The following is a 25,061-nucleotide window of genomic DNA, read 5'->3' as shown; positions in this document are numbered from 1 at the left end:
ATTTGTCAGATAGTTTAGACAAACATTTCTGGCTGTAGATTACTTGTGAACTACTTGCCAAGAAAGGCTTAAGGGAACAACCTCCTAGCGCAAACACCATAAGTCACATGGGAATGGATCTGCTCCCTGACTGACTCACTCTCAAACCCACAAAATACTTTCAGGATGGCTACATGAACACTTCTGGTGCAAGTATTTGAGAGAGTACAATTGCAAATGTGTTTGTGATACATTCTTTCTTTCGCTGAATATTCTTGCTAACCCAAGATCAGATACAGATATTTGTGGAAAACTAATAAGAAGGGCCTTGAATAGTCACCAAAGTGACTTCGTGCCTTAAATGTTTGTAACTATTTTTGAGGTGTTTGATCTGCTCCAATAAACATCAACAAGGCTTTTGAGATCCCTGTTTGTTTTATACTTTGCTACAGTAGCACTCCTGGTTTCATCTGACATGGGAAAACAAATGTTTAATGCATGAGTCAAATGTCTCAATGTTCAAAGGCAAATCTGAAACATTTCTCACCTCTGCATTTGCCTTTCACTAGAGATGGGCGAAACAGGAACAGCCAATTCAAATTGTTTTGAATTTCAGGGAGAGGGGAACAAGGATTCAGATCACCAGATCCTACCTAGCCCTTATAATTTGGTACTAGATTGGATCCAAAAGAAAAAGGGACCTATTTTCCAGTGACAATTTCCAAAAGTTAAAATTTTCCATGCATCTGATGAAGTGGGTTTTAGCCCACGAAAGCTTATGCCCAAATAAATTTGCTAGTCTCTAAAGTGCCACAAGGACTCCTCACTGTTTTTCCTGAAAACACTATTCACGTACTAAGCCTGGGAGTAATGTATCTGCATAAATATTATTGGCCAATGTATAGCATCTCACCAGTGCCTAATGAAGCCTCTGAACTCTACATGAAGGAGGGGCGCATCAGCCCTGTTTTACAGATGAGGAAACTGAGGTACAGAGAAGTTAACTGAGTCATCCAGTGTCACACACGTACTCTGTGTCAGAATCAGGAACAGAGTCCAGAATCCATATTTTATCAGTTAGCTGCATGTCTACTGGAGCATAAGTTAGTGTTGCAATCTCTTGGCAAGACAGAGACCCCCACCCCTACAAAGTTCCTGTTTACCTCAATGAAAGTTCACTGAAGGTGTGGACTGGACATAAGAATTCTAGGTAAGGCTCCTAGGAGATTATATATTTTGGAGACCGCTGCAGCTGATCTAGAAGGCTATATGCTCTCCAGAATCCACCTGTGTCTGACTAGTTTTGAAGAAAAGTTATCAAAGGCCAGCTCGTGAGAGACTGCTAAAAATGCAGGCAGCGGCTGGAGCTTATGCTAGAGCTCCCACTGGTGGACCGGCACTGGTGGTAATGTAATGGTTACGATAGAATTGAATATAAAAGTAGACAGTACTTACTGGTGAGGAGGGAACTGATGACAGAGGCCCATACGGTGTTAGAATGCGGAAACAAGGACTCTGTACAGCCATAATTCAGATCAGAATGTACTTGGTTTTGATGGTTTGGCTGTGACCTGTAACATAACTTTAACACACACACACAATCTGTGTTTAATGTAACAATACACTTTTTTTTAATGGTACAGTAAAGGTCATTTGGTAGAAATTACATTTTATGTAAAGCAGTTTGTTGTGGAAACACCTTATGGACCTCAGTGGTGATACACACTTCTACTGAAAATGTCTTCAAAATATACTTTGCAAACCTTTTCTAGAGTCAGCTACTGCATAGCAATCGCTGATTTCTTTCCCACATACAAATCAGAGAGTGAGAGAGAAATGCTCTCTCTGGGCAAATAGAGCATAAGGGTGAAGTGCAGACTGAAATTAACTAGAAACAACTCTTCAAGTGAGAGGACTTTCAGAAATAATTTGTGCAGAGGTAAGGCTAGTTTAATAGAAAAAAATCTAGGGAATATATGAGAAGGCGAACAAGGGTGACAAGAAGGGAACTAAGGAGAAGGAAAGCAAAGAATAATAAAGGAGAAGCATGAAAACAGGAACAAGTGGAAAACTATCACTTTTGTGGAGAGGAACATTCCAAATGGTACTATAATAGGCAATCCTATTGTATTTCTTACAAGAGATGAACCAATAGAGCTAAAGCTCCTTTACACTGATTTTATTACTGGCATTTGATTGTTATATCAATATTCCATGTGTATGGACAAAGGGATATAAACTGGCCATCAACATGTTTAGACTTGAAATTAGATGTAGGTTTCTAACCATCAGAGGAGTGAAGTTCTGGAGCAGCCTCCCAAGGGGAGCAGTGGGGGCAAAACCCTAACTGGTTTCAAAATAGAGCTTGATAAATTTATGCGGAGGATGATATGATCAGACTAGCTACACGCCATTGTAGGCAATCTGCGACTGCTAGCAGTACATATCTACAATGGCTGGTAATGGGACACTAGATGGGGAGGGCTCTGAGTCACTACAGTGAATTCTTTCCCAGGTGTCTGGCTGCTGGGTCTTGCCCACATGCTCAAGGTCTAACTGATCACCATATTTGGGGTCGGGATGGATTTTTCTCCCGGGTCAGACTGGCAGAGACCCTGGGGTTTTTTTCGCCTTCCTCTGCATCATGGGGCACGGGTCACTTGTAGGTTACACTAGTGTAAATGGTGGATTCTCTGTAACTTGAAGTCTTTCAACCGCAATTTGAGGATTTCAGTAACTCAGCCAGAGATTTGGGCTCTAACAGGAGTGGGTGAGGTTCTGTGGCCTGCAATATGCAGGAGGTCATACTAGATGATCCTGATGGTCCCTTCTGACCTTAAAGTTTATGAATCTGAGTATAATTGTAATTTAATTTATAAGCTTGTGTTCTCAGTCTATACATGTTGTTCTGATACAGTCTACCATTCTGGTATTTCCATGGTTTGATGACAATTTTATTACCCATAAAATGCCATAAATGGGCATAGCTCCTTGTACCCCAGAACTCATAATCTTAGGCCTTGGCCATGTAATCAGATCTTTGTGGGAGGAGCCCACTGAAGTCAAGAGAACTCAGCATAGGCCTAGGGTCTGCCCACATTAAACGGTTTGCAGGATCAGGGCCTGAATTTAGACAGAGAGTAAAATTTTCTAACACGCCTAACTGACTTTGGAGCCTAAGCCCCATTTTCAAGCGTGAGTTGTCCATGCAACTTAGGCACTTTTGAAAATGTTTCCAATAGTACAATGGATAAGGGTGACACGAATGTGGGTTAGGTAGAGCTGGCCAGGAATTTTCCAGTGAAACATTTGTTGGAAAATGCCAATTCATATAAACCAACGGTTTGATTTCAACAATCTTCTGCCCAACACAGGCAGCTTTCTACTAGAAACCTGCCTAGTTTCCTCCCAGCTCACCTGGTAGGTTGCTGCCAGAGTCTGCAGCTTCTGGGAGCTGCAGACCGTTTTAGGGCTAGGGCTTCCAGCTTCCTGCTATGCAGCTAAGAGCCTGGGAGTCCTAGCACAAGCCATCAAATAATAATTCAAATAGAGGCACATCTTACTACTACTGCAAAGGGCTACATAATATGCAGGTCATGATGGAGCTCAAGTCCGATGCAGCACCGGTACATCTCTGATATGGGTGCATATAAAATATATATGCTATACAAGCATTCAGATAGGGTCTTGAGAAATGGAACTGATGTGCATGAGTGGAACTAATATGTCCAGTTGGGAGGTTTTAATTTTATTTTTAAATAAAAAGGTAAAATAGTATTTTCTAGTGTTCAAGGGGCATCCAACTGTTTGTATAACAATGAAGTTATCTCCAGTGCTAAATTATAACTGGAGAAGAAGAAAACTAAGTCATGCTTTTTTATATTTTTTTTTAAAAGGGTGTAAAAAAAATGGTTGCTTCAGTAATGACCGCTACTAGAGACTAAGTGTTTTTGAAATAGTCTGAAAGAGAATGTAAACCCAGTCTTGGATTCTAATTCTGTAAGGTATCAAGAACTGGCAGCCAGTGTCTCAGCAGATTGGACCTTTAACATGTAAATGATGCAGTGCAGATACCAAAGAGATGAATGTGGTATTAGAGTAAAAAGGTTAGATTAGGTAGATTATGAATGCTAGAAAGGATTCTGCTAGCTTTCCAAAAATTATGAGTCTTAACTACGCTACATTCTTGCAGTCTAACTACACTAAACATCAAAATAACAAAATGGGAATTGAAGGAATATAATTCCTCACTATCGAATATGTACTAGCTACTATGCTGTAGATTCTAAGTACCTTAAACATTTAACAAGGGGAAAGCTATCTTTGTGACTCTCCTCCTATATTTATTAAACTAATTATTTTCACTAAGGGGAATTCTCTTCCTTGGAGGATGGCACAGATATTACATGTTTAAAACCACTAGACCAGGGGTGGCCAACCTGAGCCTGAGAAGGAGACAGAATTTACCAATGTACATTGCCAAAGAGCCACAGTCATATGTCAGCAGCCTCCCCATCAGCTCCCCGCCCCCAGTGCCTCCCGCCCGCTGGCAGCCCCACTGATCAGCGCCTCCCTCTCCTTCCCCATGCCTCCTGCCCACCACAATCAGCTGTTTCACAGCATGCAGGAGGCTCTTGGGGGAAAGGGGGAGGAGCAAGGGCACGGCAGGATCTGGGGAAGGGGCAGGAGCCTTGGGAGAAGGGGTGGAGTGGGGGCAGGGCCCGTGGCAGAGCCAGGGGTTGAGCAGTGAGCACCCCTCCCCCGACACATTGGAAAGTTGGTGCCTGTAGCTCCAGCCCCGGGAGTCGGTGCCTATGCAAGGAGTCGCATATTAACTTCTGAAGAGCTGCATGAGGCTCCGGAGCCACACGTTGGCCACCCTGGCACTAGACTATAATAACTGCTTGATGCATGGGGGTGGGTTGCCAGATTAAGGGCATAATCCGGCAAACCTTTACTCATGTGGGTAAGTCCTATTGAGTTCAATGTGACTTCTTGCTTGAGCTGGGACTTCTCATTGAATAAGCATTTCCAGGGATGAGTTCCAAGTACAGCCAGTAAGCACTTCAGAATCTCAAAATTTGAGTCATAGGTATCCAAGGGCAGAATTGCTATAGGGATTCTACCTCCTGACACTGTCATCTGCCTTCTACATTCTTTGCTCTCCTGGGCCTTGCCTCTTAATGCTGCAGACACTAATTCCTTTAGTGGTTTGGGCAACCCTTGGGGTGCAGCAGTTTGCCATAAAAAGGGCTGCTTTAATGACCACTAATTTGCTTATTCCCTTTTGCTCATATGTCCTCAAATAAAAAATGCTGTGACACAAGAAAGCCACAGAAAGAGACTCATTAGGCCTCATTGACTGAAACTGAAACTGAAATGGGATTAGAGCTGGAGCCACTTCAGATGCTGAATGAAAAATCTGAATGTACTTTAATGAGCTTCATTCAATGAAGTACGTTCAGATTGACAGAAATATGTGCTATCTGTTGGAATAACCAGAGAGGGTCATATCAGTGGAAACTGAGGATATATAATATGGAAAAGCTGCATTCTTTGTCTAGACTGTATTCCACAAAACACAGGCATATTAAACATCAATGTAAATCCAGCCTCATTTGGGACCTGATCCAGTGCCCACTGAAGTCAGTGGAAAGGTTTTTGCTTTGGATGAGGCTTTCAGGACCTGATTCTTCTCCCATCGAAGGGAGTTTTTCTATTGGCTTCAATAGAAGGATCAGGCCCTTAATGCATAGAACAACATTTGGTGACTAGCCCAATATGTGTTGAAATATGTGTATATTTCAACAGTGCCCCCAAAAGTTCACTAACTTGGTTTCACTATGGTAAAACAGAATAATGAATAAAATATACTTTTCAAAGGAATTGAATGTAGTAATCAAAGCAACAACTAGTTCATGATTTAGGATGCAAAATTATTTTCCTTAAATTACACACCTTTTGTTCAACAGTCTTTTCTAAATATAAAATTGAGTTGCAAACTTCAACCATAAATTTTTGTAGCTAGGGTGAAGTTGGCTTTGTTCTGCTTCTCAGTTCCTTATTGCATGTGTAGTATTGTTCTGAACTACATTGATGAAAGAAACAAAAACATATCTTAAACAGCGTTTAGAGCCAATTTAGTTAACTAATTGAGAATACAAATGAGTTACACTTTCAGAAAAACTTTCTTGTACATTACAGAATAGACTAATAAAAGGGAATGAATATCCTATGTAAATACTATATTGATACAGGCAATTTTTTATATATTTAACGGGGATAGAGTCCAGTGAAATATTCAGATATGAAATTAGCGAGCCTTATTTAGAGTTGCCATACACTTTAATCAGTTCTCCTCAGGCGTAGCTCACAGCCCTCACCTCTATAAACCAGACAGAGCGACCTGTTTGTCAGACATTAGGATATTTGGTTAGCCATGCAGCTGTTATACTATAATGAGAGATACTTACATGCATTGTTCATGATCAATGTTACTAGTTAAGTATATGGGAAATATCCTATTTTAAGGCAAGATGGAAGGAAATTACATAGCATCGTTAACTAAGTTCTTCCAAACGCTGGCTTTTAGCTAAAGACAAGTCAAAGAGGAATGTTATTAGCAGTAGCCAATTACTTCATTTTATCATTCATTTATTGTGTGATGTTGATTAACTAATGTCAGGTTATACATAATCATTGTATGTTAAATAAAGTTAAATTGTAGGATTATAGAACTATTAGATTAATTAGTAGTTAGAAGGGATAAGTATGTATTAGGTATCTAAGTACGAAGGGCTAAAATGCAAGGCTTACATGCTGAGGCCTGTAAGATTTTAACTTAACCATACTAGGCCATAGGCATAAGAAATGCTTGACATAAGTAAGTGACCAAAGAATGACCCTATGCTGCAAAATTACGGGAACAGATGTACCAATGGGTGGTATTGGGAAAAATTAGCTGTAAGATAAATTTTAGATCCCAAAATGCCCTAGAGGCACATTTTTTCTAACACAGGCCCTAACCACAGAGTGCACTATGTGTGTTGATGGTAATGAGAATAAAAGGGACTACAAACAACCTATTAAAAATGGGGTACACAATATTCTTGGGGAACACAATAGAAATGAGGAAAAAGAGGATGGACACCTTCATGTGCATGTGCATTGTGTTAGGTGTAGTCAGAAACACAAGATAAAAAGAGGGCAACCAGATTGGGTAAAATGAGTTCCTTATGGGAAAACTCCAGCAGGAACCATCCCTCTACTGATGATCAGTTGGCAAGGCATCCATCAGACTCTAAGAATATCGTTAAGGATGTGAGCATGACTATATTTGTAACTTGAGCATAGGTCTTTATATGCATAGGTAATCATAACTTTAATTGTGACTTTAATAGAACTTGTAAAACAGACTAGACCTTGTACTTGTGCATATATGTGTGGTCACTATCCTTGGCTTTATGTGATGCTAGATGCTCTAAATCTGAAGCAAGTAGAAGGAATGAAGTTCACTCTGTAGAGCTTGAAATTGTAGCCAGCAGAGCTGAATCCATGGTGGTATAATACATTACTAAATCACTTTAAATAAAATAAAAGCTACATAGCTGAAGATGTTTACATATTTGAGAAAGACGAGTTAAAAAGTTGGGGCAAACGTTTAGTGAAATAAGAAAAAAAGATTTGGGGTAGCATTTAATTGTTTTACTCTATAAAAAGATTTTTTTTTTAAAGAACTGGAGCTGGCATCCTATAAAATAGCACATCTATCACTCTTATGTGTCCAACAATTCAAAACACACCACTATTTTTCCACCTATGTACATCTCTGAAAGGAGTCAGTTACAGTTCATGTACTCGCTTCAGGAACATCTGGTCTGTGGAAGCCTTTATGCAATGTGATATGTTAGCACTGTTCACACTGGAATAACTTTTGAGCTGATACATATTTTCTATAGATAAAATTTACTTTGTAAAGGAATCGTTTAAGATATCAAACTAACTTTCAAGTTATACTTGTACCTTCGTTAAATTGAGTCATACTTTTCTTAGCACTGCACAGCTTAACTATATCAGTGAAGAATTGAGAGCACACCACTTAGTTCTATTGCCTAAACCTTCAAGTGGAGGTTCGGCCTCATTGTCCGAGGCACTGTGTAAACACATAACACAAAAACCAGGGTTCACCCGATTTAAAACAAACATAAGGAAGTACTTATTCACACAATGCACAGTCAGTGTGTGGAACTCATTGCTAGGGGATGCTGAGAAGGCTAAAACTATAACTGAGTTAAAGAAAGAATTAGATAAGTTCATGATGGATAAGTTCATCAACGGCTATTAGCCAAGATGGTCAGGGATGCAACCCCATGCTTTGGGTATACCTAAGAGTATGTCTACACTGCAATTAGAAATCTATGGCTGGCCCGTGCCAGCTGACTCAGGCTTGCGGGGTTCAGGCTACAGGACTATTTAATTGCGGTGTAGATGTTCAGGTTTGGGTGGGAGCTTGGTCTCTAGGACCCTGAGAGGTGGGATGGACCCAGAGCTTGGTCTGCTGCCCAAGCCCAGGTCTGTAGCCCAAGTCTACACTGAAATAAAACAGCCCCATATCCTGAGCTGCACGAGCCTGAGTTGGCTGGCCTGGGCCAGCCACGGGTGTCTAACTGCAGTGTAGACATACCTTACGTCTCTGACTGCCAGAGGCTGGGACTGGATGACAGGGGATGGATCACTTGGTAACTGCTCTGTTCTGTTCATTCCCTTTGAAGCCTCTAGCACCGGTCACTGTCGGAAGACAGGATACTGGGCTAGATGGACATTGGTCTGACCCAGTATAGCCGTTCTCATGCAACACATAAGTCTCTGCTCTAACGCGCTTGCAGTTGATAAGACAAAGAATTGGAGGCACATAAAGGTGAATTGACTTGCCCAAGGCCACATAGCAGATCAGCGACAGAGCAGGGAATAGAGGCCATTTATTATGACTCTCAGTCCAATGTCCTAGCCACTGGAGATGCTGCCTCCCTAGGTTGCTACCAACTCCCATACTATTTATGGCACCTTATGACGTTTGTGTTCAGACATGAATATACTGTCTATCTCAAATTTTTAATATCACTAGCTCTTGTTCAATAAATCCTGACACTTTTAATGAGCTTCCCTAGTGTGCTGTGTTTCTCTTGTGCTATGGTTTTTGGAAATTCTGCATGATGTAGATAATTATACTTAAGTCTTATATGGTACTCTTGATCTTACATAGACCTCAAGGAAGGACAAATATCCTTCTGCTTTTCCCTTGGAACTATGATACCAATGACCAGTTATGGCTGCTCCTTCTGCACTCCGTCTTATAGGGGATCTCTGGGGAAAAAAATTATATGGCCCTAGACTGCAGCACTATCTCTTCATTAAGCTGTCCATAGGGCATGATGCATATCTCTGTGTTCAGGCCTCACCAAACATGGGGCCACCATCACCCTGGTCAAATCCCACCCTGTGAAGGGGCCTTTGCAGAAAAGTAATGGAACTAAAGGTGGCACCATCAGTGACTGCAAGCTCTTTGGGGAAGGGACTGTCTTTTTGTTCTGTGTTTGTACAGTGCCTAGCACAATGGGATCCTGTTCCACGACTAGGGTTCCTAGGCTCTACGGTAATAAAAGAAATCCATAATAATAATTAATAAAAGGGGAGGATCCATGCATGAAGGATGGATCCCTCTGTGGATTCCCCATCCTCATTTACAAAATGTGAAGGAAAGAACTGATAGAAGAATCATGGATTAAGCTTTGTCTAATATAAGTGCAACATGCCTGTAAAATACTGGAAATGTAAATTTTGGGCCAGAAAAACATGTGCTTCAGATTTCAATGGAACCTGATAACAAACTTGAATATAGGGAAACTCCATTTCTAATGAAGTATAATGCAAATATCAAATTGTTTCAGTGCAAAGTGAAGTGTAAGTTACAATTCCAGCTACAGTGAACCTCTTCTTGCAATGAAACAGTTTAATGAAAAACGACTTCAAAGTAAGGTTCCCACTGCACTTTATAACAGGAAAGGCTGTGTATTGGAGTGTCCAGTAGAGATTCTCAGTATTTACTTGTCCAGGATGAGTTAAGATTTAGGGTCTGGCTCCACCTTTACTGATGTTCTTGTGCTACGACTGGACAAAGATAACAGAAAACAGATCAGTAAGTGCACTAGGGAACAGTTTGCTTAAACAAGGCAGATGTCCCGCCACTTAGAGTGGGGCAGCTAGTACTATGGCTATTCCACTCCAACTTGGGCTAGGCTTTACTCAAGGACTAACAGGACCATGAACTCTTTCAGAAAACACTGCAAAAATTGAATAGTCGCACTTTGAGCAGGGACACCAGTTTGGTATTTTTGAATAAAGAAAACAGAAATAAATTCACTTTGACTGATTGTACAGAATTTCACAGCTTGCATAAGGGCAGTGTAGGAATCATTCAGGATTTACTGGCTGCCTAATGTGAAGTGTGTCTCTCAGCACTGTAAGGATCCAGTCAAGATTAATTGAAAAAAATACATGAGTTTTTCTCTACTGGATATTCAAATTGGTTTCTTGTCATCATATTTCTCACATGAAGCATATTGGCAAGATTTGCTCTCTGCATTTTACTTCATACAGTATTTTAACACAATATAATGAAGGGGAAGAACTTATACAAACCTACTGCAGAATTAGTCTTGATTTTTATTCCAAATTACATCTTTGGAGATGGTGTCCTTTATTTTGTCACTTTCAAACTTGTGGGTTCTCCTTGCATAGGTGCATCTGTGGCCTAGAATCTTCTCTACCCAGCAATATAGAATTTGAGGAGTTATATAATCAATAGTACAATGACAAGTTATGATTGTACCAGCTGCCCCCTCTCCTGGAGTGTTAAGCATAAGGTTGAAAGCCAAGTGTCTTTAATACCTCAAATTGTGGAAATTGCAATAGAATTTCTTCTTGGCATTACTGCTTTCATGACTACTGCTTTACAGGAAAACACAATTTGATTTGCTATGTCCAAATGGTGATGAAACAAGAAGTAGGGCAGGATGTGGGGAGGACACACATGTATAGCAATAAGATTGCTTGGTTGCTTTGTTGGGCTGTGCAAGCTTCATGGTGGATAAACTTTTTTTTTTTATATTCCGTGTGTCAGATTTGACACTCCTAGATCACTACAAATGAAAATGACTAAAATGTGAACTACCTAGGGTGCTTAAAATATAAATGCAGTGCAACATGTGACTATTGTATTGTTCAAGGACATTCTTCTGCATTATACAGTGAGAAATCCACCTATACAAATGTCTAAAAATCAATTGGACTGAGCAAACAGAAGATAGGCTAGTAATTCATGATAAAAACCAAACATTTCAACTTGATGCCACCCATTCTAATCTAGTATGGGCTGGCGATCTCTGCATCTAGATACTCACATAGGCTTCAGCACTGTAGTTAGTATCTGAGCACATCACAATCGTTAATGGATTATATTCAGACAACACCCCTGTGAAGTAGGGAAATGTACCCATTTTTTACAGATGGGGAGAAGAGATTAAGTGATTTGCCCAGGATCACACCAGAAGTCTGTATCTGAACCAAGAACTGAACACAGGTCTTCTGAGTCCCAGGGCTTCTACACACCAGCACTTATGTTGGTATATCTTGTTTTGCTCAGGGATGTAAAAAAGCCACCCCCAGTCACGTAAATTACATCGACCTAAGTGCCGGTGTGTACAGCACTATGTCAGCGGGAGAGCTTCTCCCATTGACATAGCTGCCACCACTTGCAGAAGTGGATTTAGTTTGCCGATGGGAGAGCTCTCTGCTCTTGGCAGAGAGCGTCTGCACTAGCAGCGCTACAGTGGCACAGCTGCAGTGATTTGGGTGTAGTCCAGCCCCAGCCCAGCATGCCAACACTATGCCATCCTTCCGATCCTGTTTGGCAGTCTCAGCACAGGGGCACCTGCACTATGGTAACCCTAGAACTGGGCTAAAGCACATATGCAGGATAGTGGCATAGTCAACATTCAGAGAATAAACTCAGGGATTTGGGATTTCATGATCCAGGGCTATCAAATAAGCACCTTTCATAAACAAAGCAAACGCTCCTCAAATTTATTTGGGAGTGGAGAGGAGAGGAATGGGGAGAGAGCCAGCATTTTAAAAAATTGTTTTTGTCTCTGAAAACATCTGCTTTCTCTGAAAACATCTGCTCAATGTGCGGCAGCAGTCAAAAAAGCTAACAGAATGTTGGGAATCATTAAGAAAGGGATAGATAATAAGACAGAAAATATCATATTGCCTCTATATAAATCCATAGTAAACCCACATCTTGAATACTGCGTGCAGATGTGGTTGCCCCATCTCAAAAATGATAGATTGGAATTGGAAAAGTTTCAGAAAAGGACAACAAAAATGATTACGGGTATGGAACGACTGCCATTTGAGAAGAGATTAATAAGACTGGGACTTTTCAGCTTCGAAAAGAGATGCCTAAGAGGGGATATGATAGAGGTCTATAAAATCATGACTGGTGTGGAGAAAGTAAATAAGGAAGTGTTATTTACTCATTCTCAGAACACACGAATTAGGGGCCACCAAATGAAATGAATAGGCAGCAGGTTTAAAACAAACAAAAGGAAGTATTTTTTCCACACAACACACAGTCAACCTACGAAACTCCTTGCCAGAGGATGTTGTGAAGGCCAAGACTATAACAGGATTCAAAAAAGAACTAGATAAGTTCATGGAGGATAGGTCAATCAATGGCTATTAGCCAGGATGGGCAGTGATGATGTTCCTAGCCTGTGTTTGCCAGAAGCTGGGAATGGGCGACAGGGGATGAATCACTTGATGATTACCTGCTCTGTTCATTCCCTCTGGGGCACCTGGCATTGGCCACTGTCAGAAGACAGGATATTGGGCGAGATGGACTTTTGGTCTGACCCAGTGTGGCCATTCTTCTGTTTCTACCACTATCAATTTAGTCTAAGCCCTATGGCGAGAAAGGTGGCATTGACAGAATTGTCCGGTGTAATTTGTTTGAGGAGGTTTGGTCCAAGTGTCCCAGCAGTACCAGTGACAGCAGTTTGCGGTTTTACAGTCCATGGTATGGTTAGGTTAGGTGAATTATGGCTCCAAATCAGAGAGACTTTCTTGATTTTTTTTTCAACTCCTTGACGGCTAAGAGAAAACTGGGTTCAGAATAAAAAGCGGAGAAGACATGAGTAGATAATACATAGGGTGTGTATGTAGATAATATAGGCTGTGCGTGTGTAGATAACACATAGGGTGTGTGTAGATAACATAATATATTGGGGGGGGCGGGGTTACACACAGGTGAGACAGAATTTTCAAACAGAGGCAGTGAGGCCTCTGGCCTAAGACTGAAATCGCGCCCGTCACACCCTTTAAAAAGGGGGTGGGCGCTTAAGAGGCTTTGTTAGCCTCAGCCTGAGCCAGGCCGCCATTGGGCCTTTTCACCCTCACGCGGAGCGGCCCACTCACTCCCCTGCCAGGCCGGGCGGGGGCCGCTGCCACGCGTGCCCCGCCCCTCTCTGTCGGTGCGGCGCAGCCCAGGCCGCGAGAGGCAGGGCGCGGCCCGCGCCAGACACCCCCTGGAGCTGGATTGCGCCCGAGCCCGGGCTCCAGACAGGAGCTGGCTCCCGGCCAGGGGAGCCGAGCCTGTGAGGACCCAGCGCTGGGCTGTGGCGGCCGCCGGGGAGCGCTGTGCCAAGGCCGCGCCGGTGGAGTCCCTGTGCCGAGCCAGGGGAGCGGAGCCGAGCCGGCGGCCCACGCCCAGCACACAGCGCCCCGCTGGGGCCCCGCTCCCCCAACCCCACCCCGGGGAAGGCGAGGGCGCGCGCGCGGTTTCCCGCCCCTGCCCGCGGAGCCTCCCCGCCGCCGACTCGCCCATGAGCCTGCTCGGGAGCTACCGCAAAAAGCCCAGCAATGACGGGTACGAATCTTTGCAGCTGGTGGAGAGCAACGGTGACTTCAGCGGGGGCAGCAAGGAGAGAGCCGGCGGCGGCAGCAAGCAAGGGGTGATCCCGGCCGTGCTGGCCGCAGCCCGGAGCCCGGCCCGACAGCAGCCGCAGCATCTGGACGGCGGCAGCAGCACCATGGACAGCTCAGGTAAGGGGCCTCTCTTCTTCCGCGTCCCGCCCCCAGGGCTGACCGGGGACGGGGACCGTGGTATAGGCCCACCTGCCTGCTCCCCACTGGGGCTGACTGAGCTGGCCCAGCCAGGCGCTGGCAGGGACGGGGGGTCCGGCTGCACTGGATGTGATCCTCACCGGTGTCTAGGGAGAGGACACCTGAGATGGCAGGGTCCTGCAAATTTAAAGAGCTCTTCATTACTAGCCAGTGAATCAACACAGCTCAGGTGCCGCTGCTCTGCCCTGCTAATGGACGAGGGGGGCTGATGTATTGTTCCTGGGGGAGTGGGGTTGCTGACACTTCTTATGGCAGGACGTTTTTGAAAACCATAGCAAGAAAATGTACCGTCATCAGAATGCGGTCTGTGCATTTCCCAGGCATGGTAAATCTTTCAAAATGAGCATGTTTAGGAGAGCAGAAGGGAGTTCATTATCTAAATGAGAAATGCATTGTGCTGTTGTGCAGCTAGATATAGTGAATAGGAAACAACTATCCTGAAGATGCTTGCGCTGTGTTGTAAACATCGATTAACTAAACAGTGGTGGAGTTACCTTTATAAGGCACCATGATCATGAGCCTGTATGGTAAGTGACAACAGAAGTCCTTTGTCCGGCCTAAGAGCTTTCATAAGAGCAGTAACAACCTAGGTGCTTTGGGTGGTGGTCAGGTCATTCATAGATTCAATGCAATTTCACCAGAGCTGGAAATCAAACACTTCTTGATAGTGTAAAATTAAAAGCAAATGACTATGATTGCAGCTGATTTCTTTGTCATTTCCCCCAAAGAGAAGAAAAGCTGTTGTGAAACCATTGTAAATGGGAATAAATAAAAGGGGGAGAAATCCTGAATATAGTCTATTGATTTCTTTTGAAGTCATTTGGGAATCATTTTGTTCTAAAAACAACTCAGAATTAAATCGGATAAATTTTGATGCATGCTGTATGAACACTGTGTGTGAGAAATCTTGCAGTGGAGGGACCAGATGGCCCATGTGATTGGTAATAGGATATAGAGCCCTTCACCTCTAGGTCACATATTCAAATTTGCCTGAGTCACTAGTGATTTGAACATAGTTATCTGATGGCCTTTCAGTGTTTGCAAAATGAATTGGTTTCAGTCCAGTTCCCAGTGGGCCATGTGGTCACATCACAATTACTACCCAGAGTCTTTTCAGAGAACTTTAGAGTGGAAACGTATATTGAGTAGTCATAGAAGTACCCTTTTGAGCTCTAGGGGTCCAATTTGATGTCTACGCACTCTTAGAGGATGATAAAGGGAAGTTTGCACTGCCACAGTCTCCTTGAATACTTATTCCTTGGATGGGAAGTTCAGTCCCAAGGCACACCTGTCAAACTAAGTCTGACACTACAAGTAATGAAAATAATTTAATGTTAAAATTTCTTCCTTGCGGAAAAGAATTCATGGCATAAGAAGTACCATACAGAGAAATAGTTACATTTGTGAACATATGGGGAAAGTTCAGGTTATGTAGGGTTTTTGCAAATGAATCATGTCTTTCTAGTTTATAACGAACTGCCTCTCGCTCTGAGAGAACTTAGAAATCTACTTTAAGTTAATAGCGTGATGTCAGTGCTAGACTTGCTTGCTAGACTCAGTATGTCAGCTGATGCTTATTCACAGTAGGTTGCTAAGTTCTAGCTGTCTAGGTTCTCATATTGGCACCCATCTGAGACACTTGGAGGCTATGGTCTACTTAACATATATTGTATTTTTGACATACTATTAAAGCAATTGGTCTTGGAGTTGATTAGAATAATGGAAATAGAGGAACTAAGTGTGGCAGATGATGATATTTATATCTAGCCAGGTCTGGCAAATAGTGTATAGTAAGGTTTCAAAGTAGTAGCCGTGTTAGTCTGTATTCGCAAAAAGAAGAGGAGTACTTGTGGCACCTTAGAGACTAACAAGTTTATCTGAGCATAAGCTTTCGTGAGCTACAGCTCACTTCATCGGATGCATGGGAGCTGTAGCTCACGAAAGCTTATGCTCAGATAAACTTGTTAGTCTCTAAGGTGCCACAAGTACTCCTTTTTCTTTTTAGTGTATAGTAAATGTCAGATGGTGACCTTTGCTTAATGTTAGCTTGTATGTTACTTGAGTGTTCTTGCAATTGCTCTATTTGTTCAATTTTCACCACTTCCTCTCTCAGTAAAAACAAGTGTTCCTGGTGGTGGTTACATAGTATTTTTCTATATAAAGGTATTCATGCAATTTTCAGCCATATCAAAAGTTCTACTGGTAAATATCAGGAATCCCTGTGTGGTTAACTGTATAACTCCTACTATGAACTTCTAGAGTGTGCATGCTCAAAATACATTGAATGATGAAGGGCTATTTCCAGGACTTCTCCAACACTTCGGCATTACACTTGTGTTGTATTCAATTTTAATGGTTGAGAAATCTGATTAGCCTTTTGCACTTCCTTCCGCTCAGTCAGCAGTTCTCACTGGGAGTTTCTTTTGCTGTTGTTACTTTGCCCAGCCCTCCTGGGCGTGTCTGTTTGCCCATCACTCCCCATGCTCTACACCACAAAGGGGTCTTGGGGGCGGGGGGGGGGGGAAACTGCAGAGAGGAACCCGCCAGACACTCCATCTTTTGGACATTCAGAGAACTTTTTACAGGTTTCACTGGACTTTATCTGCCCTGTGCTGATTGATTTGTTGAGTGCTCCAACCCTCTTCCTCTCCTACAGTCTCTTCACCACAGCTTTATTCCACACCTGCCTCTCTTGTCCTCTTCTCATCTGTCCTGTCCCCCTCTCATTCTTCCTCCCTCCCCCCTTTAGATGATCACCCTGACCTAAACCCCCATCCCTCCCAACAAATCATAGAACATGCAGTTTGGTACCATCACATTGTTCACTCTGCTTGTGTGTTATGCCTCTTCCCCCACCTTGTCTGTCTTGTTTAGTTAGATTGTAAGTGCTTCAGGGCAAGGGTCATCTACTACTCTGTACAGCACCTAGCACATTAGGACCCCATTCTTGGTTGGCCCATGAGCACTGCTGTAATTAGCATGATTAATAATATCCATTTGATGCAAGCAACAGTGTATCCAGACAGTGCAACAAGAATATTCTGTTTATATGCTATTGAAATTGGCTTATGAGATTCTTGATAGTGATTTGTCTCTGTTAAAAATGAGACCATTTTTGGATTGATGGAGTATTCTCAACAAGATCAGGAATACTGGATCAACCGTGATATTCTACTTAAAACTTGATGTCCATTTCTTCCACCTGGTCTTCCCAATTAAACTTTTTATGCTGACAAATGAGAGATTTTATCAGTTGTAGTTTACAGTAAATACATACATATATAATTTAACTAATCGGCAGAATAAAACAAATTTTAAGAGCTGAAACGACCTCTCAGGTGTGCATGTGGTTCCCATCGACTTCCACTGGGGAGTTGCTCATGAATGTAAGGACATAATTTGTTTTTAAAGCTGTACAAATGTGGATGGGTAGGTGGGTAAAATTAGATAGTCCTACAAGACAAAAACAGTAAACCTAACCTAGTAAAACTGGTTAATCATAGAATATCAGGGTTGGAAGGGACCTCAGGAGGTCATCTTGTCCATCCCCCTGCTCAAAGCAGGACCAATCCCCAATTTTTGCCCTAGATCCCTAAATGGCCCCCTCAAGGATTGAACTCGCAACCCTGGGTTTAGCAGGCCAATGCTCAAACCACTGAGCTATCCTATCAAAGGGATCACACAGCAAAAGTGTCAAGATAATCTCTTTTCTTGGTAATTTGTATAAAACTACCAGTTGTGGTGTGGTGCAGTGTCACAAGATGGTTAGTGTCAGAACAAGCCAGTGTACGGGCCAGTGTAGCTGATAGCCAATCCCAAACACCTAAATGCTGCAAGAAGTGATGTTGATTCAGTGGGTAGTACTTTTCTCTCTAAACCAATGCCTTATCATGGCGTTAAGGAAAATTGTGCTGTGCTTTTTTTGGATGAGAGAAAGTGATTCCTGATTTTTTTTTTTTTTATATGGATTACATATTGTATATTCAGAATACACAATATATCATCCATGATGGAGTCTTCTGGCCAAATTATAACTCATTTACTTTCTACCCACATGACTTTCCCCTAACTTTTCAACAGGATACAATATTCTTCACTTCCCATCTTAAATTATGTTTAGTGTTAGTGTTGGTATGCTGTTCTGGAACAGTTGCCATATTTCTGTCACAGAGTTGGCTGTATTTGGGTGGTAAGCAAAGTGATCCCTCGGTGTAGCTTTAAGTTGTCAGGCATCTTTGGACTGTTCAGAATACAAGATGCCAAGAATGCAATGACTTGGCATGTTTAGTTGAGGCAGTTGTTACTGCACCTCTATCCCGCATGTCTTTGGATGTACTGAAAGACTGGGGACCTGATACTTCACTGCATTACATCACTTCTCCACTTCGGAACTCCACCGAAGAACCATTTGGTAAAACTGGAGTAACAGCTGGGAATTTGGCCCTTCACTTCTTTGCTGTATCAGTACATTTGAAAGAAGTTTCCAGAGTCAAATAGCAACCCCTCCTATTAAGCCAGACTTACACCAGGCTGAGGAGAAATCATTGCTGCTCTCCTGCAGGTGTTCCAATGGGGAAAGGCAGCTTTAAAATCTGTCTGGAGCTCCATAGGAGTCTCATTGATGGAGGCTCAATGAGCACATTTTCTAATTGACCTACTCTGGATCCCTCTTAGGCAAGCTATACCCACTTAGGGGCTGTACTCTCTGGGCCTGGGCACTCAGGAGAGCAGGTGTTGGCAGTAGCCTGTACCACCTGCACTCCTGGTGCACTAGGGTGCTGGAGTCTGGGTTCCTCTAGCCGTGAAGTGAACTGGACCCATAGTTTTGATGCTGTTATGTTGCTGATAGTGTTTCTTAGTGTTACATTTAAGAATGCTCTTCACTGTGTCAATAGTACATTAATAAAGTGCCAGTTACACAAGGAAAACCCAGAGGAGAAAATAGTGCCGGAAATTGGGGCATAACTTAGGAGAGACTATATGTTTCCAGTGTAACTACCAACACTTCATGACATAGATGGGTTTGGGTTTGATCAAATTCTGGCTTTCACTTGTTTTGGTTGTGACGGTGCACCCCATAAAGCTTTATGGAAATATACTTATGAATGTATATATGACATAACCTTTACAGAGAGATCTTACATGGTATATGTAGCAGAAAACATATTCCAGTTATGATCTACTGAATCTATTAATCCTATTTGTATGCATGTATCATTTTTTGTATTTGAAGTTACGAATATTGGCTGTGTACTTGCTTGATTTTTAAGTAGCCTTAGTAAAGCATTTGGTCAGTTTCTCGAGAAAGGAATGTGCAAATTAAGTGCCCAATCAAGAAGCACTTAATGAACAATGGATCTTGGAATGCTTCAATCCACATAAAAAGTCTACTTGAGGACATTCAAGGTAGCATGTGAACCATGGCTGCTACCTGTAAGTTCTGAGTCATGCATGGACATGTGACTGGCCCATGTGACTCCAGAACTCCATATTGTAGCTGGGATTCTACACAGGGGAAAGCGGGGGGTCTCCACTCACAAGAGAGTCTAAACCCCTGGGAGACCCCTCCATTTTGTTTTGAGCTGGATAAAGAGAGAGCCTCTCCACCCCCAAGGATACCTGAAAGAAACTGGAACAAAGGACAGTAACTGCGGGGGGTGTGAGTGATTGCTGGACCCAGACTAGAAGGAGACTAGTCTGTAAAAGGAAGCTTACTGGAATTCCTCTAAGGGTGAGGTTTTTATCTGTATTCAGTTTTCTTACTGTATTAGACATAGACTTGCGTGTTCTATTTTATTTTTCTTGGTAATTCACTTTGTTCTGTCTGTTACTACTTGGAACCACTTAAATACAGAAAGTAGGATTTAATAAAATCATTTTTTACTTATTAATTAACCCACGGTATGTATTAATACCTGGGGGGGAGGGGGAAACAGCTGTGCATCTCTCGCTATCAGTGTTATAGAGGGCGAACAATTTATGAGTTTACCCTGTATAAGCTTTATACAGGGTAAGACGGATTTATTTGGGGTTTGGACCCCAATGGGAGTTGAGCATCTGAGTGTTAAAGTCAGGAACACTTCTTAAGCTGCTTTCAGTTAAGCCTACAGCTGTTAGGGGACATGGTTCAGACGTGGGTATGGGTTTGCAGCAGGCTAGTGGATCGGACTCAAACCAGGCAGGGCACTGAAGTCCCAAGCTGCCAGGGCAGGGAATCAGGGGCAGAAGTAATCTTGGCACATCAGTTGGTGTCCCCAAGGGGGTTTCTGTGATCCAGCCCATCGCATTGGTGTTTTAGGTTTGCCAGGTATAATATATTGTCTTAAGTCATGTAAGATTAAAGGGACTTGTTTGTGCATAGGAGGAGGAGGAGTGCCCAGAGACTGACCGTGTGAAATATAGACAGATGTACAAAATATATTCCTTTTATTCTAGGTAGGCACTGTATGTTTCTGTTCTGTGAAGAAAACGTTGTTTAAGATCCACATTTTGACAACGTTAAATTTAAGGTAGCTTCATTACTCTAGAAGCATAGGAAAGTGTAGATACATTATAGAGTAATTAGGGAACTGAGGTTGGTGAAGGATGATGGTAAAGGCATAACATTGGGAATTCTGGATCAGAACCTCAGCTGGTGTAGTAAAGTCAGTGCAGTTGTGCTAACTTATCCCAGCTCAGAATCTGGACCTCTAGTTAAAAAGCAAAACAAAACACTAAACCTTTTTTTGGATGGTACTTAAAGATTGAAAGTAGGTCTAAACATAGGCTTGCAATCATATAAATAACTCCTTGCAATAAAAATAACCAAACTTTTAGGCTGTACTCTAACTTCCCAGATACTTATGCAGATATAATGAAAGAATACCTTAAATTTTTTTTTTGAAGGATTAAGTTAACTAAACCCATATTCTGGCATATCTGGGGGGGGGGGGAAAGCACTTTCAGGCAAATAGATATGGGTGTGTGTGTGTGTGTGTGTATATAATATGTGTGTGTGTGTGTATGTGTGTGTGTGTGTATATATATATATATATATATATATATATATATATATATACACATACATAATTTATAAAAATTATAAAATGGAATATGACTAGAATGGGAGATTTTAATTAAAATAAGTCATGTTTTGATCTGAACATCCCCTTCCATTGATTCTGTAACATGTAAATGTGTTTGGCCCAAGCCCCACAACATCATGTTAGCACATGAAAAGAAGAGACGACCTGACTGGTCTGTCTCCATTGTCCAAGCTGAGTGAAATGGAGAAAGTTCCTGTTTGAATAATTTAAGATGTTGGTAATACAAGGTAGGGAATTTGTTTTATTTAACAAATAAGATAAAAATAAGCGGCAGCTAGCACATCCCTCGGCCCACGCCGCTTCCCGCAGGCCCCATTGGCCTGGAATGGCAAACTGCGGCCAGTGGGAGCTGCGATCGGCTGAACCTGCAGATGCTGCAGGTAAACAAACCATCCTGGCCTGCCAGCGGATTTCCCTGATGGGCCGCGTGCCAAAGGTTGCCAATACCTGGTGTTGACTTTACTTTTTGTTTTGATTAAGTAGGAATGCGAAGGTATAAATGACCTACAGTAATGCTGCACACTTACTGGTAGGATTCATGGATTTAGCTCATAGTTTCATAGTTTTTGTTCTCAGTCACTATATTCCAGATAGGGCTGATATCAGTGCTTATTAAGATTGACCAACATTTTCCATTATAAGACCCTGTTTTCAGTTGCATATAACTTTGCCAAACTTTAATCATTTTAGCTGAAATTTCCATGCTGGGTATCTGAATTTTTTCAAGAAAATTTAAGGCAAAATGGTCCAGTTATTGCCAAGAAAAAGTCTAGGGGAGAAAACATTGTTTTGCCCATATTTTTTTAAAAAAAAAAAAATCTTGAGCCCTTTTCTTTGACCAGCTCTACCACCCCCATGCTTTGGAGCAGGGACTTGAAATATGGTTAATCTTTGTATCAGGGATGTGCCTTTTGCTGTCCCTGTAAAAAATCTGCCCAAATTTGGCCAATTTATAAGTCTTCGGAAAAAAATCTTAGTTTGTACATGCTCAGTAGAGAGTTGCTGCTGCTAAAGATTCCATCTTCACTGAGCATGCTCCAGCCTTTCACCGCTCCTAGGGCTACCCAGACAGTGCATGCTTCAGTGAGAAATTTCTGTGATCCTGTAACTAAAAACTGTATCATAATGTATTTGTATATGTACAAGGGCTGCATACTTTGAGCAGAAAATAGTCCCAGACTGCCACCACTACAAGACTTCCCTATGTCATTATAATAGGTTCACTGCTTATCTTTGTTCGAGAATAATCTGAACGACCAACCTCCAGAGAGGAATTTTAGGCTATGGCTACACTACAGAGCTTACAGCAGCGCAGCTGAACAGATGCAGCTGTGCCACTGTAGCGCTGGTAGTGTAGAGCTGTAAACTGATGGGAGAGAGCTCACTCATCGACTTAATTACTCCAGCTCCCACAAGCGGCAGTAGCTTTGTCGGCGGGAGAAGCTCTCCTGCCAACATAGCGCTGTCCACACCAGCGCTTAGGTCGGTGTAATTTATGCCGCTCAGGAGAGAGGCTTATTCACATCCCTGAGTGACATAATTTATATTGACGTAAGAGGTAGTGTGTACACAGCGTAAGAGCGGACTGAACTTAGAACAAGGACAAAAATGGCAAAATTAGCAATGGAAGATTTGAGCAAAAGTGGAAAGAGACCTAAAATATAAAACTATCTGATATGGAATATGGCGAAGAGTTTATGGATGGCTGAAGGTGGTTAGAGAATGAGGAATAGGCAATGGAGGAGTAAAATGAGCTTCTTGCTTCCTCTGTGACATATAGTAATGCTCTCTTGCACTAACAAGCTGAATATTGAAAGAAAATGAGTAACAGTAAGAACACACTTAATAAAACTAATGAAATTGCTGTTCACATTAGTCTTGTACAGTTCTTAAATTTATTCATAATCTGAAAATTATCTAAAATCCATTGGAAGTGTAAAGTCAGGATTTCTTTAATTGTTTTAAATTTGCATACCCACCAATCAGAACCTTGTGTGTTGGTGCTTACTCCTGATTGAGTCAGGAGAGAGACATCTCCATATCACTGGCAATGAGATGGAGTATCTCTCAGACAATGTCTGCTTTGTTTTGTGCTCTGCATTTTTAAAAGAGAAGGTTCCATTTCATAAGCCTCTTTGTTTTGAACACTGAATAGCATGGCCTGATTCTTCTTGCATGTGATGTGGCAGTAGCTTTATATGCTGTTTTTTCTGTTTTAGTTTTAGTGTAAACTTTAAAAACAAGTTTCATGGCTTCAACAAGTTTCAGCATTTAATCACTTTGACTACCAGCACATTTTTCTCATCATAATGTAAATTTCACAAACAAGGAAAATCTTTCATGCGGTATAAATAAACTTGATTGACCAATGGGGGTGGGGGAGAGGGGAATTGCTCACAATGCAGATGTTTTGCTCAGGGTACTTGTAACACTGGGCTATTTTGTACTTCTCCCTTAAAATATATCTGCTTGTTGTTGTGAAAGAATATTGTTTAGATAACGAGGAAAACTTGTCAAGTTCTGAAGAAACAGCAGTAATATTTCCTAGAGTTCTCAAAAATGTCATGAAGTTTATATGAAGGCAGTCTGATTATAAAACCTTAAGGCTTTACTCAGAAAAAAAAAATTACTTATATGGTCATTTTGTGTTGGTTTTATAAATTAGTATACAAATGTAAGGATTATCCATGAAATTTATAATGCTGTATGTTTACATGAGCTGGCGGGGATGATGGCTTGAAATTGAAAAACTGAAGAAAAATTACATTTTCTAAATTTAATTGCTAGAATATTTACATGTAGCACTTTTCATTGGTAGATTTCCAAGTGCCTTACAAAGGAGGTCAGTATCATTATCCCCATTTTACAGGTGGGGATACTGAGGCACAGAGAAGGGAAAGTGACTTGCTAAAGGTAATCTAGTAGATCACTAGCAATGCCAGCACTAGAACCCAGGTCTCCTGACTCCCAGTCCATTGCACTAGCCACTAGGACGTACTGTCTAGGAGTGGACATAGCCTTTCTGTACATTAGCAGTGACTGCATAATAAACAAAGCTCATTCCTGCAAGTATTGAAGATTTCTCTGGTAGTCTCTATTACAATGCATTGTCCTGCGTGGCAAGAACCTGCAACAATGCTCTGCACCTTTCAATTTATACGTGGCCACCATGGCCAATACTTCAACTTCTTATGCACAGAATCATGTGTTACTATATTCAAGAGCTCTATTTTAGTTACTTACATAGCCCCCATTACCTTAATATCTAAGTGCCTTGCAATCTTTTAATGCATTTATCTGCACAACACCCCTGTGAGGCATCCTATTCTCCCTTTCAGGCAAACTCACTCATGCCCCTACAGGAGAGAATAAGGCCCAACAACTTTCCAAAAGGAGCTACATTATCTGTAAAAGTAGACTGTCCAGGAACTTGCCTTTGCAGTCATTGAAACCATTTGGGACATATATGAAGTCCGGAGGCAGTTTCTGCCTGATGTGTACAGAACTCCAGATAAAAGTTGTAGCCAAAACATGATGACAGCTTATTTCCTGGAAGTTACAAGTTTAGTAAAATCAGTATTTGGACAAAATATTTAAATTGATGTAAATGCTAGGGATGGGTGTGCAAGTTGCTTATTAATACTGCCTCATTTGAGTGATCAGAATTCCTGGAGGCTGGGTGATCCCTGACTGGTTTTTTTTAAACTAACATTTGTCAGGGATAGTCTAATCCCACCTCAGTGTGGGGGGGGGATG

At 41.8% G+C, this 25,061-nt stretch overlaps 1 protein-coding gene across 3 annotated transcripts in view; it reads left to right on the top strand.

Annotated features, from left to right (window-relative positions):
* Nucleotides 1-25,061, top strand: part of DNAJC6 (DnaJ heat shock protein family (Hsp40) member C6) — a 91,479-nt gene that overhangs the window by 8,389 nt on the left and 58,029 nt on the right. Inside the window, exon 2 of one of the 3 annotated variants that reach the window (XM_074961585.1) lies at nucleotides 13,980-14,139. The exons of 1 other annotated variant lie outside the window; for it this stretch is intronic. In XM_074961585.1, the coding sequence (XP_074817686.1) occupies nucleotides 14,127-14,139 (13 nt within the window). In that variant the 5' untranslated portion in view covers nucleotides 13,980-14,126. Of the gene's footprint in view, nucleotides 1-13,852; nucleotides 14,140-25,061 lie in introns of those variants that run through there. One more of the 3 variants, XM_074961586.1, reaches the window with a different exon arrangement.

Source organism: Natator depressus, chromosome 8 (assembly GCF_965152275.1).
Source record: "Natator depressus isolate rNatDep1 chromosome 8, rNatDep2.hap1, whole genome shotgun sequence".
In the NCBI taxonomy this organism is placed as follows: domain Eukaryota; kingdom Metazoa; phylum Chordata; order Testudines; family Cheloniidae; genus Natator; species Natator depressus.
Note: the sequence above shows the minus strand (reverse complement) of the source record. Positions and strands in the feature narration are given on the sequence as shown.